The following is a 14,003-nucleotide window of genomic DNA, read 5'->3' as shown; positions in this document are numbered from 1 at the left end:
CATTTGTTTTTGTTTCTTATGCAGTCTATTTCTGTGTGTAGGGTTGAACAAGTTTGATGCATTTTAGCATAGACCTATCGCTAGAGGCACATATTTTTGGTAAATAAATACAAAAAAATTGGTACAAAAACATAGTCAATTTCAGGTTCAAAAGTGGTAAATAAAATGAAATTTCGCTGTTATAGCAGTGAAAAAGCGCCATATAAAATGACATTTTGGTTTTAAAAAATTTGAATATAATCCCAAATTTGATTTAAAAACTGCACTATTACACAAAATAAACATATCCCTTCTAATAGCACATTAAATCATTACCAGAATATTAAATTTATCCTGTATAAAGGTGTCCATTTTTGCTTCTCAAATATTTACAGCAGAATTAATCAATTTTCCGTGAATTGCATAACTCACAGGATACTTCAGACTTCAGAAAGTGTCGCGTCGGTACATAAACGGTAAATTTCGTGTTTAAGAGTCTATTTCGCATCATTTCGTGACAAAACACGGTAGGAAAATGCATCTCAAATCTTTCAGAAACATGGAAAATTAACATTAGAATGTGTTATTTCACATTTCGTGTTTTCGTCAAAAATGAAATATGCATGCCTCTACCTATCGCTGATCTCCCCAACTAGTGGTTGCATGACCTTGTACTTGGTGGTGGGGCTTGCATGCTCTAATGATTTGTCAGGCTAAACCAGCGGTAGCATTGCTACTGGTAGGGTCACCCATGCCGAGAAGGCTGGCAAGGAAGAGCCAGACTAAGAAGCAACCTAACGGCTCCAAAGGCGGAAGAAGATGAATGACCATCTCATAGGCGGAAAACCAAGAGGAGTGATACCTCTTTAAAAAACCTTGGTCCATCTGGCTCTGGATGGTAGCACCTTGCAAGGTTACGGCGAAGACCTCAACGGCTGATGCGGCGAAGAAGGAGTCCTTTGGTACGGCGCAGAAGGCGAAAGGAGCAACCCTCCATTCTGGGGTTCAATAAAAAGGGAACCACTGCCTTGTGGTGAAGAGGGATCTTCGAAGGCTAAGGGAGACAACCCTGACAGAAAACAGCATGCTTGGATGCTTCAGGTGGCAGCCCCACCACCAAGCTCGGGTGCTGTAGGCCAATAACCTGCACATCTTAAATTGCTTTATTAACGAAACTAAAGTGAAACGAAACCGAACAGATGCTTTGATGACAACCTTTGATGTTAAAAGAAAAAAGAATATAGGATGTTGGAATATCAAAACTCTGAAAGAAAATTCAAAACTAAAACAAGTGGAAAGAGAAATGAAAAAATAAGAAATTCTTGGGTTGAGTGACGTGAGATGGATAGACTTTGGTGAAATAACAACACAAGAAGGAAATACAATTTTGTATTCAGGAGGAATAGGAGATAATACAGAACACAGGAATGGCGTAGGGATACTCCTAAACAGACTGACAAAGAAGAGCCTAATAGAATGGAAACCTATTTCCGACAGAATTATTACAGCTAGGTTTAGAACCCGCTTTAGAAATATAACTATAATACAATGTTATGCTCCCACAGAGACGACAGAAATTGAGAGGAAAGATAAATTTTACCAACAACTAAATGACACAATAAAAAATGTGAAGAAGAGAGATATGTCGATCCTCATGAGTGACATGAATGCCAAGGTAGGCTCGCAAAATGAAGGATTGGAGCATATACTGGGGAAACATGGTTTGCGAGACAAACAATAATGGACAAAGATTGGTAAACCTATGTGCATATCACGAATTGGTCATTGGAGGAACAATCTTCCCTCATAAAAACTGTCACAAAATAACTTGGGTTTCACCCAGATAGCATTACAGAAAACCAAATAGATCATATAACAATAAGCAGGAAGTTTAGGAGATCACTAATGGATGTAAAGAATAAAAGAGGAGCAGATGTAGCCAGTGACCATCATCGTGGTAGCCAAATTTAAGCTAAAAATAATGTCAACATCCAAGTTTGAAGGAAGAAAAAAGAAAATTAATGTTCAAAGATTGAGAGAGAAAGAAAAACAACAGGAATTTAAATTACAAATAAATAATACATTCCAAGCTCTCTCGGAAAGTACACAGCATGAACCAGATATTGAAACAAATTGGGAAAATGTGAAGAGAATCTACTTAGAAACTGGAGACAAAGTACTTGGAATTAGAAATCAACTACAAAAAGACTGGAAGACACTTGGGAAGTAATAAGAAATAGGAAACAAGCAAAACAAAAAATAAACCAAAGCAGAAGAAGATTACAGAAAGCAGCAGCCCAAACAGAGTACTCGGGGAAATATATAAAAAGAGGAAGAGATGTGTGAGGAGAGATAAGAGGAAATGGGTAGAGCACAAAATGCAGAAGAGGCAGAAAAGAGAGGTGACTTAAAACAGTTATATGACATAACTAAGAAATTATCCAGAAAAACATTCAGGAAGAGTGAACCAGTGAGAGATAGAAATGGTAATCTATTGCTAACCCAAGAACAACAAATGGAAAGATGGAGAGGATATTTTTCCGACATATTGAATAGAGATGGGAAGAGAGAAGAAGAAACTTGTAACCGAACAAGAACAGAAGGAAATAGAAAAGATCCCAAAATTAAATTAGGGCCCCCAACTAGGGCAGAAGTTAGACTAGCAATAAAGAAAATTAAGAATGGCAAGGCTCCTGGAATGGATAACATCAATCCTGAACTAATTAAAGCTAATGTGGAAACTTCCATTGACCTATTACATCTGATGTTAGAGAAAATATGGAATGAAGAAAAAGTTCCATTACAATGGAGAGAAGGTTTAATAGTAAAACTGCCAAAAAAGGGAGATACAACTAACTGTAAAAACTGGAGGGGAATTACTTTGAACAAGCTGGTTTCCGCAGACAACATAGTTGTGTCAATTTAATAAATACTCTAAGAATAATTCTGGAACAAAACAGTGAATGGCAAACCACTTTATATCTTACATTCATCGATTTTGAAAAGGCTTTTGACTCACTAAATAAAAGAGTCATGTGGTAGACACTAGCAGAATATGGTATTCCAATGAAGATATTAAACCTAATGAAAGATACATATGTACGAAGGTTTCAGATGCAAAATCCTACATGAAGGACAGCTTACAGAATACATAGATGTTACAAATGGAGTGAGACAGGGATGCATTCTATCTCCGACAATATTTCTGCTAGTACTAGATGCAGTTATGAAGAAAACGATGGGTTGCAGGAAAAGAGGAATACAATGAGGACTCAAAGATGGACTAGAAGATTTAGATTTTGCGGATGACATCTGCTTATTAGCTCACAGACGTAGCGACATGAAGGAGAAACTAAAAAGACTACAGGAGGAAGCGAAGATAGAAGTACTCACTATTAATGTGAACAAGACTAAAGAAATGAGAGTCAATGCAAGAGGAAAAGAAAAATTGAATGTTTGTCATGAGCTGGTTGAACAAGTAGAGTCATTTACATACTTAGGAAATGTCATAACAAAAGAAGGAGGTTCAGATGAAGACATACAAAATAGAATCAAGAAAGCCAATGTGGCATTTATACAACTGTATCCCATTTGGAAAACCTGCAATGTTTCTAGAAAGACAAAAATAAGGATTTTCAATACAAATGTGAAATCAGTTTTACTGTATGCTTGCGAAACATGGAAAACCTCACAAGCTAACACAAAAATGATACAAACCTTTATTAATCGCTGTCTCATGCGTGTCAATATAAAATGGCCAGAAATAATTTCAAATGAAAAACTATGGAGAGAAACTAAACAACAGTCAATTGCAACCCAAATAAAAATAATAAAATGGAGTTGGTTAGGACACACCTTACGAAAACCAACTGGAGCAATAGAGTCTTAGACTGGAACCCCCAAGGAACCCGGAAAATAGGACGTCTAAAGAAAACTTGGAAGAGCACAATAGAAGAAGAAGCAGCCGAGAAAGGAAAAATACGGAGAGAGGTCAAGGAGTTGGCACGTCACAGAGCCAAATGGAGGCATTTCACTGAAGCCCTATGCTCCTGATGGAACAAAAGGAATTAAGTCAAGTATCGGTGATCTACATATATTTTCAACTTTGAGTTGGTGCCTGTATACCTTAAGAAGAATAAGTATTTTGGGTCCACATGCAGTCACTTTTGAGACACTGCAAAGGCCTTTCTACCCATCTGCCTGTGAACTAAGGCCATTGTCGAACTTTCTCCTACATTAGTAAAGTTGCTGCTATGGTAAGCATCCACAGAGATATTGAATTTTCATTTGCCGAGAAATTTCTGTAAGTTTTAAGCTGACAGAGGGCAAAAAACCCTTCCTCTTCACTGGTGCAAGTGTGTATAGGAGGCCTCATTTTTAAAAAAACAAAAATGGCATTTTGAAGCTCACTTGATTAGTGTTGCAGCCTTGAGGTCATTTTGTATATTGATACCTCATGTAAATTTCAGCCGTATTCTGTATACAGTCTGCCCTACAACTTTTATTGGACTTTAAAGGATTCCATTTGACTCTTGTAATATAATTGTTCTTTTCCACATCAAAAATCAGGATGCACAACATACATGCGTAAATATGGTATGTATTAGATTTTCACCTAAGATATAGTTTTGCTCAACATATTGAAGATCTCTGGACAAAAAAAAAAAAAAAAATAGTCATCCCTAACAGAATTTAATAACACTGCCTCTGGCCTGGATAACCACATGCATTTTCACTGGCAGGGCTCCACCAGTTTGTGGGATTATGCAACAACCACTTGCACACAAGGAGGCCATGAATTTCCATCAGAGAACGTGGATGACTGTACATGAAACTCACAGCAGCACACATTATCTATGGCAGTGGTTCTCAACCTTTGCGAGACCGCTGCCAGGTAAATAAACTTCTTATAAGACGAGGGCCCTGTCCAAACAAATTTAGTGTTAGTTGGGGTCATGAGGCTGTTCCCAAGATTGAGTCTTAAATATCTACCATTTGAAAATAGTATATTCTAAATGATTTATTTGAATATTTCCCTTCTTGTCCCTCAACAGAAATTGTAATTTGAAAACATTATTTTTTTAAAATTAATTGAATTGTCCATAACACTCAATACTAATTTTTCCTCAACAACTCGAATAAAACCTTGTTAAGATGAATTTTTGTACTGTTTATGGGATGCCGTTCGAACTCAATAACTCGAAGGTAGACTATGGAAAACCTCTATGAGTCGAAGTTAAATTCTAATCACCTCTATAACTCAAAGTTTTACTCGCACGGACCTCAATAAGTCAAAGTGTAGTAAACTTTAGACCTCTATTAACTCGAAGTCGGCGATTTTGGCCCTCAATAACTCGAACCTTGGTAAGTCAAAATTCATGATACCTCGATTTTTTATTTTTCCCCTCAAGTTCGAGTTATCAAGGTTCCACTCTACATGGAAATGCTTTCTTAGAAAAACTATTTCCTTGCAATAAATCAAAGTGAATACAAAACTTCTGCACTGCAGTAAGGTTTTGGTCCTACAATCATATGATATTGTGTTGGTAATCATTGAATAGTTCATAGCAAAAAAAAAAAAAAAAACCCACTTAATAACATTATGTTTCAACCCCCTATCAGGGTCTTCCTTAGACTTGAAATGATGACATTATATATTATGTTTGTATTTTATATGCTACAGCTGTATCGGAAATATCGGGTATTGAAAGTTGGAATTCCCGGTGTGATGTCAGTGGGTGAGAAAACTACTGCAGACAATGCTTTGGTGCATGGTACATAGTTTAGTGTTAGTAGCATGTGATTTGTTTGCCATGGAACACATTTTGTAGCAAAACATGCATATTTTAAAGGAATGTAGTTTCCTAATTTGCATATTTTTGGTGTCATTTGAAATTTTTGTCAGGTTAGGAGTGTTAGTAATTTGACGTTTACATTACTAGTGGCACTTTTCTTATGAGTTTGTTTTGATGCTAATGGCAAGTTACTATCTTCTCTCGCTTCATGGGTGTCTAACAAACAAAATTTTGACCAAAAAAAGTGAAACTAGTCAGGAATAGGAGATTCTTCACTTACGTAGTTGACAGTTTCATTGAGGTTTTCTCCAGATATTGGATCACCTGGTTAATATCCCGAGAAAACCTTTAAAGATTCAAGAATTATTTCATTTTTATTATTTGTGGTTTCCGCATGCTAAAACATCGAAACCTGTATATTAAAATCAGATTCGATGTAATTTTGGAGGGAGTACAGAACTATTTACTTTAAAAATCAAGGATCCTGGCAAGTACTAGTACTGAAAACTTATGAAATCAAAATAGAAGTGACATTATCGGTAGAAGCGTTATATACGGTGCCGATAGCAATTTTGACGTTTTTGTTAAGTTAGGAATGCCAAGTTTCATGGAGTGATCATTTGCATGATGGAAAATCTGGCCAAACCGCACGTGCTCCAGCAAGCCATAGCAAGCGTGAAGCGAAGCAAATGCTGCATGCATGAAAATGACCCAATGTTTAACATTTTTAATTGTATTACTATTATTGTATATTTTCAAATGAAGTTTCCTTTTGGTGAATTAATGTGTTGTGTATGTGTGTGTGTGCCATTGTTTATGTATTAATTGTGAGAGAACATCAAACCTTTATACAGTTTCGTCGGTGGTTAAGATAGCGTGATTTTTCCAATCCAGGGTGAAATATGAATCTTATTTTAAAGGCAAATACTGTGTTTATGGCTAGTGTTACATGACTTTTGTGTTACTCTTTACATCCACATGCTTTGCAATGCGTGTGGTTGTTGTACGATCTCTAATAATGTTCACAGAAAATTTGAAATTCTGCTTATTAATCAGCGGGTGCATTCGAAGTATGCGTATATTGTAAAATTTCTATGTGTATATTTGAATATACTTTTAAGCATATCTTCTATGCCTGTCTCAATACTCATACGAAAAGTGAGTGATACGTTACGGTCTTAAAAAAATATAGTACACAATTTTGTCCTTCGGAACATTTCTATAAATTACCATTTTCACGGACAAAGTTTTTTGATTCATTTTTTAAAAAAATATATTTTAAATTTCTTTAAAATTCCCTCCAGCGGGAATGGAATTTCGGATCGTTCGATTACAAGCATTAGCCACTACACTATCGGATAGGTCTGATAGAAACAGGCTCCATAGTCCCGTATTTTATTTGTATGTTACATAGCTTTATACAAGGTTGTTTTGTGGAAAATAGCAGCTTTTTAGATACTCTGGTCATTGTTGACGTCTACGTTTGGTATATAATCTAATGTGAAAGTCTGCATTTGGTTTATAATCGTTACATTTGTACCTTGAATCACTGCCACAAAAGCTGTGAGCGCAATGCTTATCAAACGTGTTTTCAACACACTCCATCTGTGCTGCGAAACATTTGCCGGAATCACGGCTCTTACAACCGCTTTTTTTAAAAAAGCGGCGAAGATACTCAAGAGATGGCAGGTTTTTACTTAAGCGGGTTATACTTTAGGATCAAATATCTCTGTTATATGTGTTTTCCATGCGATGGAACCAATTTTATATTACGTAATACATCGAAATCTGCCGATTAAAGAAAAATTCTCGAGGGGGGGTACAATGGAGCAACAGTCTCTTTTTGTCTTCAACAACCATATTATAGGCTACTTGCATAGGCAAGAATTTACAATACCAGACCGTTCTGTAATTTCTATGCTACTGCTTATACTCACGAAATAATTAGTCGTGATGATTTATCTGAGGTTAACATGTTCGGGTGAGGTGTAGAAATTGTTCATTAAGGTGAGGAGATACAGTTACGCACCATGTGTTCTTTTATTTGAATATCATCAGAATGGGCAATGCTACTGAAGAAAAACGTGGGGGTACAGGAGAGTATGAATTTCTCCACATGTGGCAGGTCGAAGCGTTTTTCAAAGTTGATTATTAAGCTAGATTCGACCTGTAAAGAATATGACGAATAAGAATTTTCGGTATCCCATGTATTCCTTATGGGGAATCAACTTGAACATCAAGTTACGGCTAATCAAATGGGAATTTCGACTTTTCTGCTGGGCAATCACTTCTTCAAACTGCCCTCTTCCCGTTGATATCATTTTCTATTCCATCGGAAGTTTGATATTCCCAAGATAACAAATCAAAAATACTCCCATATGGCCAATGCATTTCTCCTCGCCTCATGGCAGTTGCCAAACCTGGTGCGCATAAAAAAGTTAACACGGCGCTATAAAAAAAAAAGTAGCTGGGGATATAAGAGGGGATGGGGCGACGCAGCCAATATAACAATATCACGTCATGTGCAAAATGTATAATCATGGCAATAGTTGGTCAATGTGGGCCGTGATGGTATCATAGTGTGGCACGGGGGCAGGCGCCCCAGTTCACAGGCAAACAAGTACACGAAAGAGTCAGATCTGGTTCCAAGAGAGCTAAGTTGGCAACACTGACTGAGGGAACAGCCGGGCGGAGACTGTCCCGCATGCTCTTAACGTGTAGAAGTTGTAAACTAAGCTTTTCTATTCTCGCAATGATACTCCGTATACAAGTATGGGAACCATATTTGTTGATATGAACAATTGAAAATAGCAATTAGTTACGCTGTCTACAGCATTGCCAAACTGTTGATTTCATACCTGGAGAGCATGGATCGTGTAAGATTGGCGGAAGAGAACAATAAAAAAGTTGTTAATGTTGTACAGATTGTTAGGTGGAGTGTGCAGGAGGATGGCCGTGGGCTAATAAACAAACTTATGTATTTCGGTATTTTGACCAAAAGATGACAGTGACAGTGAAAATCACGATGTAGAAGAGCATGTGGAATGTGGACTGATCATTACAGATAAGTTTGGCAACAGTACGTCTATCGTAGAATTGCAGGTTACGAAAATGGCGTCTTCGATGAAGAACGTTTGCCGTTAAAGTGCTACGAAAATAAGATTTTTTATCGGTTTGTTATCACAATTAGCTCAAAACCATTCACGGATAGCCCCACAGACCAATCTTGGTCAGGTTAGGTTAGGCAAACATAGTTAAAATTTGGGTTCGTAAAACCATGCATGGGTAGCCCCACAAACCATTGACGGATGCCCCACGAACCATTCACGGTAAGGTTAGGCAAGCATAGTTAAAATTTTGGGATTTAGTAATGTCAGGAATATATATTTCGTTCCTTAACTATTCGAAACGCAAAATCTTACGGTAAATAATGAGCAATCATGCATTGTTGGTTGCGTTCACGGACCCCCTTATTTGCAATTTCTACACGTGACCTCCAAATTCGTGATTAGGAGGCCTCAATTAGCGAGTATGCGAAATATTACACACATCGGGGAGGGGCCCGGTATTGGGTACTATTATCGTATGAGGGAAACACCTACGAATCATATATTTCGGACTTCTTTACATTGCTAACGTGTTATTTTCGAATGTGGAACATTTCCTAAAGTGAAATAATGCATATCAATGTCTATTTCTTCTATTTACGAGTACTTACTGTTACTTGTTGTTTCGTATCTGTAACACATTATGGCTGTGATAGCGTACTGGTTTAGGGGGCCTTCTGAGAGTGTTTTGTCGTTTATGCAGTGTTGTAACCTCGTTCACCGGAAAATATCTACTTTCGTGCCCGGATTTGAAATTATGCTAATACGTTGCAAACCATTGACGTTAGCCTCACAAACCATCGACGTTAGCCCCACAAACCATTGACGTTAGCTCCAAAAACCATTTTCCGTAAGGTTAGGCAAGGCAAGCATAGTTAAAAAAAAATTAAAAATACTCGACACGTCATGTTCTAGTGAAAACACGGCGAGGCTGAAACACTGGCTACGGGGTTGCATCATCTTAACACACTGAACATTGCACTCTCGTGCAGAAAGCAAATGAAAGCAAATGGCGGGAGCAGAAACAGCGTGTCGGACAGAGATTTTCGCAGAAAACAACACGTATTCACATTAAAATGGATCAAATTTACAGGAGAAAGTACTTATGCAAATCATTGGAACGAGTTTACATTACCGGACCACTCTCCAATTCCTATGAAATTTCGCCCACTCACTAATTGAGACCTCCTAATCACGAATCTGCATGTAATAATTGGCGGTCAAGTATGGAAATAGAGAAAAAAACGAAATAAACTATGTTTTCTTAACGTAACCCTACCATAAGAACAGCAGCTCCATGGAACACGCCATTTTTCCCGAATGGGTGTCACTTATCGCACTACATTGTAGCAACATTGTGTTCTGACGTCATGGGAGAGAGCTTTTTCATGTTAGGCAAGACAAGGTAACGCGTCTCTTAGCGAAAATATTAATTTTTCTTTGTATTTATGCTAATGGAACCTAACCTAACAGGCCTAACCTAACCTCGTAGGCATTCCTCGTCTGACGTCAATATTCAAGGTTGCAAGATTGTTGTGCATAAAGGAAGAGCATTAACGAATTTCGAAAGAAAGATGGTTCAGAATTGCTGTGTTTGGACAATCAATGTGGTAAATCACAAGGTTATTTTACAAGTTCTACACGTAAATGTACAATTTTAACATGTGACCGCCAAATATGAACTACAGATACATTATCGGGATACCGAAATTAGTAAGTAGGCGAAAGTTTATAGAAATTGGAGAGTGGTCCGGTATTGTAAACTCATGCCAAATCATTTTCTGTAGCGTTGTTGATGTTCGGGAATGTAGTTTTCATCCATTTTAATGCGAATGCATGTGGTTTTCTACGAAAATCTATTTCCGATGCGCTATTGCTGCTGCCGCCATTTGCTTTCTGCACGAGAGCACAATAAGCGCTATTGCAGCTGCTACAAGCCGATGTTGTCCGTATATGCTAACGAAAGGAGTGCTAATGGAACCGAACCTAACCTAGTAGGCATACCTCGTCCCCGTGATGGTTCGTGAGGCTATCGTGAATTTTTGGGCTAACGTCAATGGTTTTCGGGGCTACCCGTGGATGGTTTGTGGGAAATAAGGAACAACAGTAAGTACTCGTTAATGGGTAACACTTTACTATACCTGAGACAGATTTCTTCAAATTTACAGGAGAAAGTACTTACTCAAATCATTTTCTGTAGCGTTGTTGATGTTCGGGAATGTAATTTTGATTCATTTTAATGCGAATGCATGTGGTTTTGTACGAAAATCTATTTCCGACGCGCTATTACAGCTGCCGCCATTTGCTTCCTGCATGAGAGCACAATACGCTCTCGTATTGTCCGTATATGCTAAATTGAACGAAAGGAGTGCTAATGGAACAAAACCTAACAGGCCTAACCTAACCTAGTAGGCATACCTCGTCCCTGTGATGGTTGACGTCAATGGTTTTTCTGGCTCAAGGAACGATCGATCAACAGTAAGCTATCGCCATGTTGTGTGTGGAAATAAACAAGAACAGTAAGTACTCGTAAATGTAAGAAATATACATTACTTTCCTAACAAATTCAATTATTTCACCTAAATAAGTGTTCCGGAATGCAGAATAGTACATTAGCAATGTAAAAAAGTGCGAAAGAAATTATTCCCAGGTGTCTCAGGTATAGTAAAGTAGTACCCGTTAATGTAAGAAATATACATTAGTTTCGTTAGAAATTCACTATTTCACCTAAAGAAATGTTCCGCAATGCAGAATAGTACGTTAGCAATGTAAAAAATTGCGAAATAAATCATTGATAGGTGTCTCCGGTATAGTAAAGTAGTACCGGAACTTCCACTACGCTAAAGAAAATGAAAATGATTTCCGTAAGTACTTTCTCCTGTAAATTTGAAGGAATCCGTTTCCCTCATACGATAATGTTACCCGGTATTGTAAATTCGCTCCCTTGCATACATGGTACATTGGACGTCTTTACCTTTTAACTTATTTTTGGCTTCCTTCGCCCTAAGGAATTTACGTTGATGCTTTGCTCGATTTTTCAACTTTTTTAACAGGCGTTGATCGTCAATGGCCATGGTTAAAACAGCACTGTCTTGACAGTCCCGTAAATACGTGCATAAAAACTTCCCAAACTTGTTCTGAGTCAAGTCTTTACATAACGTATATCTTGTTGTAATTTCACAAATATTAAACGAAAATACATATACACAAAACACACTTATTAGTCACACAAGTCACAGAAACAGACTATGCTGTACAAGTACACGTGTTGTTAGTGTTTTGTTGTTCATTCTGAGCAGTATTGCCACAATCTGGGATATAATTTCCCTGTAGCATGTGCAAAATTTCCCCTTTTTGCCCAATTCTTCTCTACGTCTAAAGATATCAATTATTCATTTGATAATATTCTAATAACAAGAGAGTAGTATTTTCGTTTGCCTATATTCATATACATGGAGAATGTTAGAAGTGGCGGAGAGCGAACGATTCTATGGTTATACCATGGTAGTATGTCTATGGTTATACCATGGTATACTTCGTAACGCATCTCGCTAGTGATTTGTTTTTTGTTTTGCACACTGATCGTCTCTAATCTGTGGGTCGTCTTCTGTTTTTCCACGAGGTTTTTGTAACTTTAGCACGGCGCTGTACTGGACTGTACTGTAATTGTACTCTGTAGTTTAGTGTGTACACGTGTTTGTGTTTTTTTTTTTCGGTATCATATTGGTGTAATTGCAACAGAATCTACGTTATGTGAAGTCTTGCCCTGTGAATAAATTTTGGAAGTTTTTCTTACATATGTACATATCAGTGTTGTATTAACCATGGTCATTGACGATCAACGCGTGTTAAAAAAACTGAAACATCGGCCAAAGCAGCAACGTAAATTACTTCGAACGAAAGAAACCGAAGATAAGTTGAAAGGTAAGAACGTCCACTACGCTCTGTACATGAGCAACATTGGGACACTGTACAGTGGGGTGCACAGATATTGCCAAGGAAATTGTCCCATCACCATGTTTGGTATAAGTATAACAGTATGGTATAAGGAAAACACATTTCACTAGTTCATTTGGTAACAGTCTCATACATCGGAGACCCATTTCTTCAATTTTACACAAGAAACTACTTACGGAAATGAGTTTCTTCAAGGTTTACAACGTCCGTCGAGGTATTTTCTTTCATCGTGGAATATATTTGACCGGGAAATCATGTATTTTTCAAGAGAAATATCTCACCGACTCGCAATTGCCATTGCTTTCATTTGCTTGCCCTACGACAACCGGATGCTGCGTACGTTTGATGACATAAGCCCCTGTCAGTGTTTCAACCCCCCTTTTTTTTACTATGCTTGCCTAACATAACCTAACCTTATCGGAAATGGTTCGTGGGGCTATCGGTCAGCTACCATGCATAATGGTTCGTGGGGCTATCCATCAGCTACCCGGGCTATACGTCAGCTACCTGTGCATAATGTGTAATTTCCATTGGTGACAAACACGATAGTAGGTATTTTTCAGTGCAGAAGGTTGAAACCCTGCATACCCACAACGTGAGTCAAGATGTGCCCTCCATATTGTGTGTTCCGGAAGTGAAGAAAGGAATAAGAAAAAAGCACTCGGAATGTGAAAAATTGCGTTTGTTTTCGTGTAAAAAGCATAATGGCACCTTGAACTATGTTACGCAATACACAATTGGTGAGTACAAACCATGTGAAACACAAAATATCAGATTTTAATGTGTCTCCGATCTATGAAACTGTTACCGTTCATTTCGTCATTTTTTACATTCGTACTTGCCTATTATGCATTGCGAAACATTGTTTAAGGTAGGATTTCGCTTCTTTCACGAAAATAGCTTCAGTTTTCCACATATCGAGTAATTATTGTTCGTTCCTCTCTCACACAATATGGCGGAGAAATCTTGATTAGCGTTGTTGATCATCAGTGGGTTTGCAGTGTTGCAACCTTCTTCACCGAAAAATACCTACTTTCATGTTACTAATTTTGTATTTTTTCTGGGTTCGAAAACCCCACGAAGCATGCACATGTAGCCCCACAAACCAATCATAAATACACAAACAATTCATAAATAGACCCACACACCATTCACGGATATCCCC

General features: G+C 37.7%; 2 protein-coding genes across 2 annotated transcripts in view; one reads left to right on the top strand and one right to left on the bottom strand.

Annotated features, from left to right (window-relative positions):
• pit (probable ATP-dependent RNA helicase pitchoune) overlaps positions 1–12,159 on the bottom strand; it is an 85,116-nt gene extending 72,957 nt beyond the window's left edge. The window contains exon 1 of the mRNA XM_083134458.1: positions 11,856–12,159. Within this exon, the coding sequence (XP_082990584.1) occupies positions 11,856–11,955 (100 nt within the window). The 5' untranslated portion in view covers positions 11,956–12,159. The remainder of the gene's footprint in view (positions 1–11,855) is intronic.
• A 332-nt stretch (positions 12,160–12,491) lies between these two features.
• Positions 12,492–14,003, top strand: part of LOC145997429 (uncharacterized) — a 31,247-nt gene continuing 29,735 nt past the window's right edge. The window contains exon 1 of the mRNA XM_083134457.1: positions 12,492–12,805. Within this exon, the coding sequence (XP_082990583.1) occupies positions 12,706–12,805 (100 nt within the window). The 5' untranslated portion in view covers positions 12,492–12,705. The remainder of the gene's footprint in view (positions 12,806–14,003) is intronic.

Source organism: Lepisma saccharinum, chromosome 13 (assembly GCF_977018435.1).
Source record: "Lepisma saccharinum chromosome 13, izLepSacc3.1, whole genome shotgun sequence".
NCBI lineage: Eukaryota > Metazoa > Arthropoda > Insecta > Zygentoma > Lepismatidae > Lepisma > Lepisma saccharinum.
This window is presented reverse-complemented; position numbering and strand designations above follow the sequence as displayed.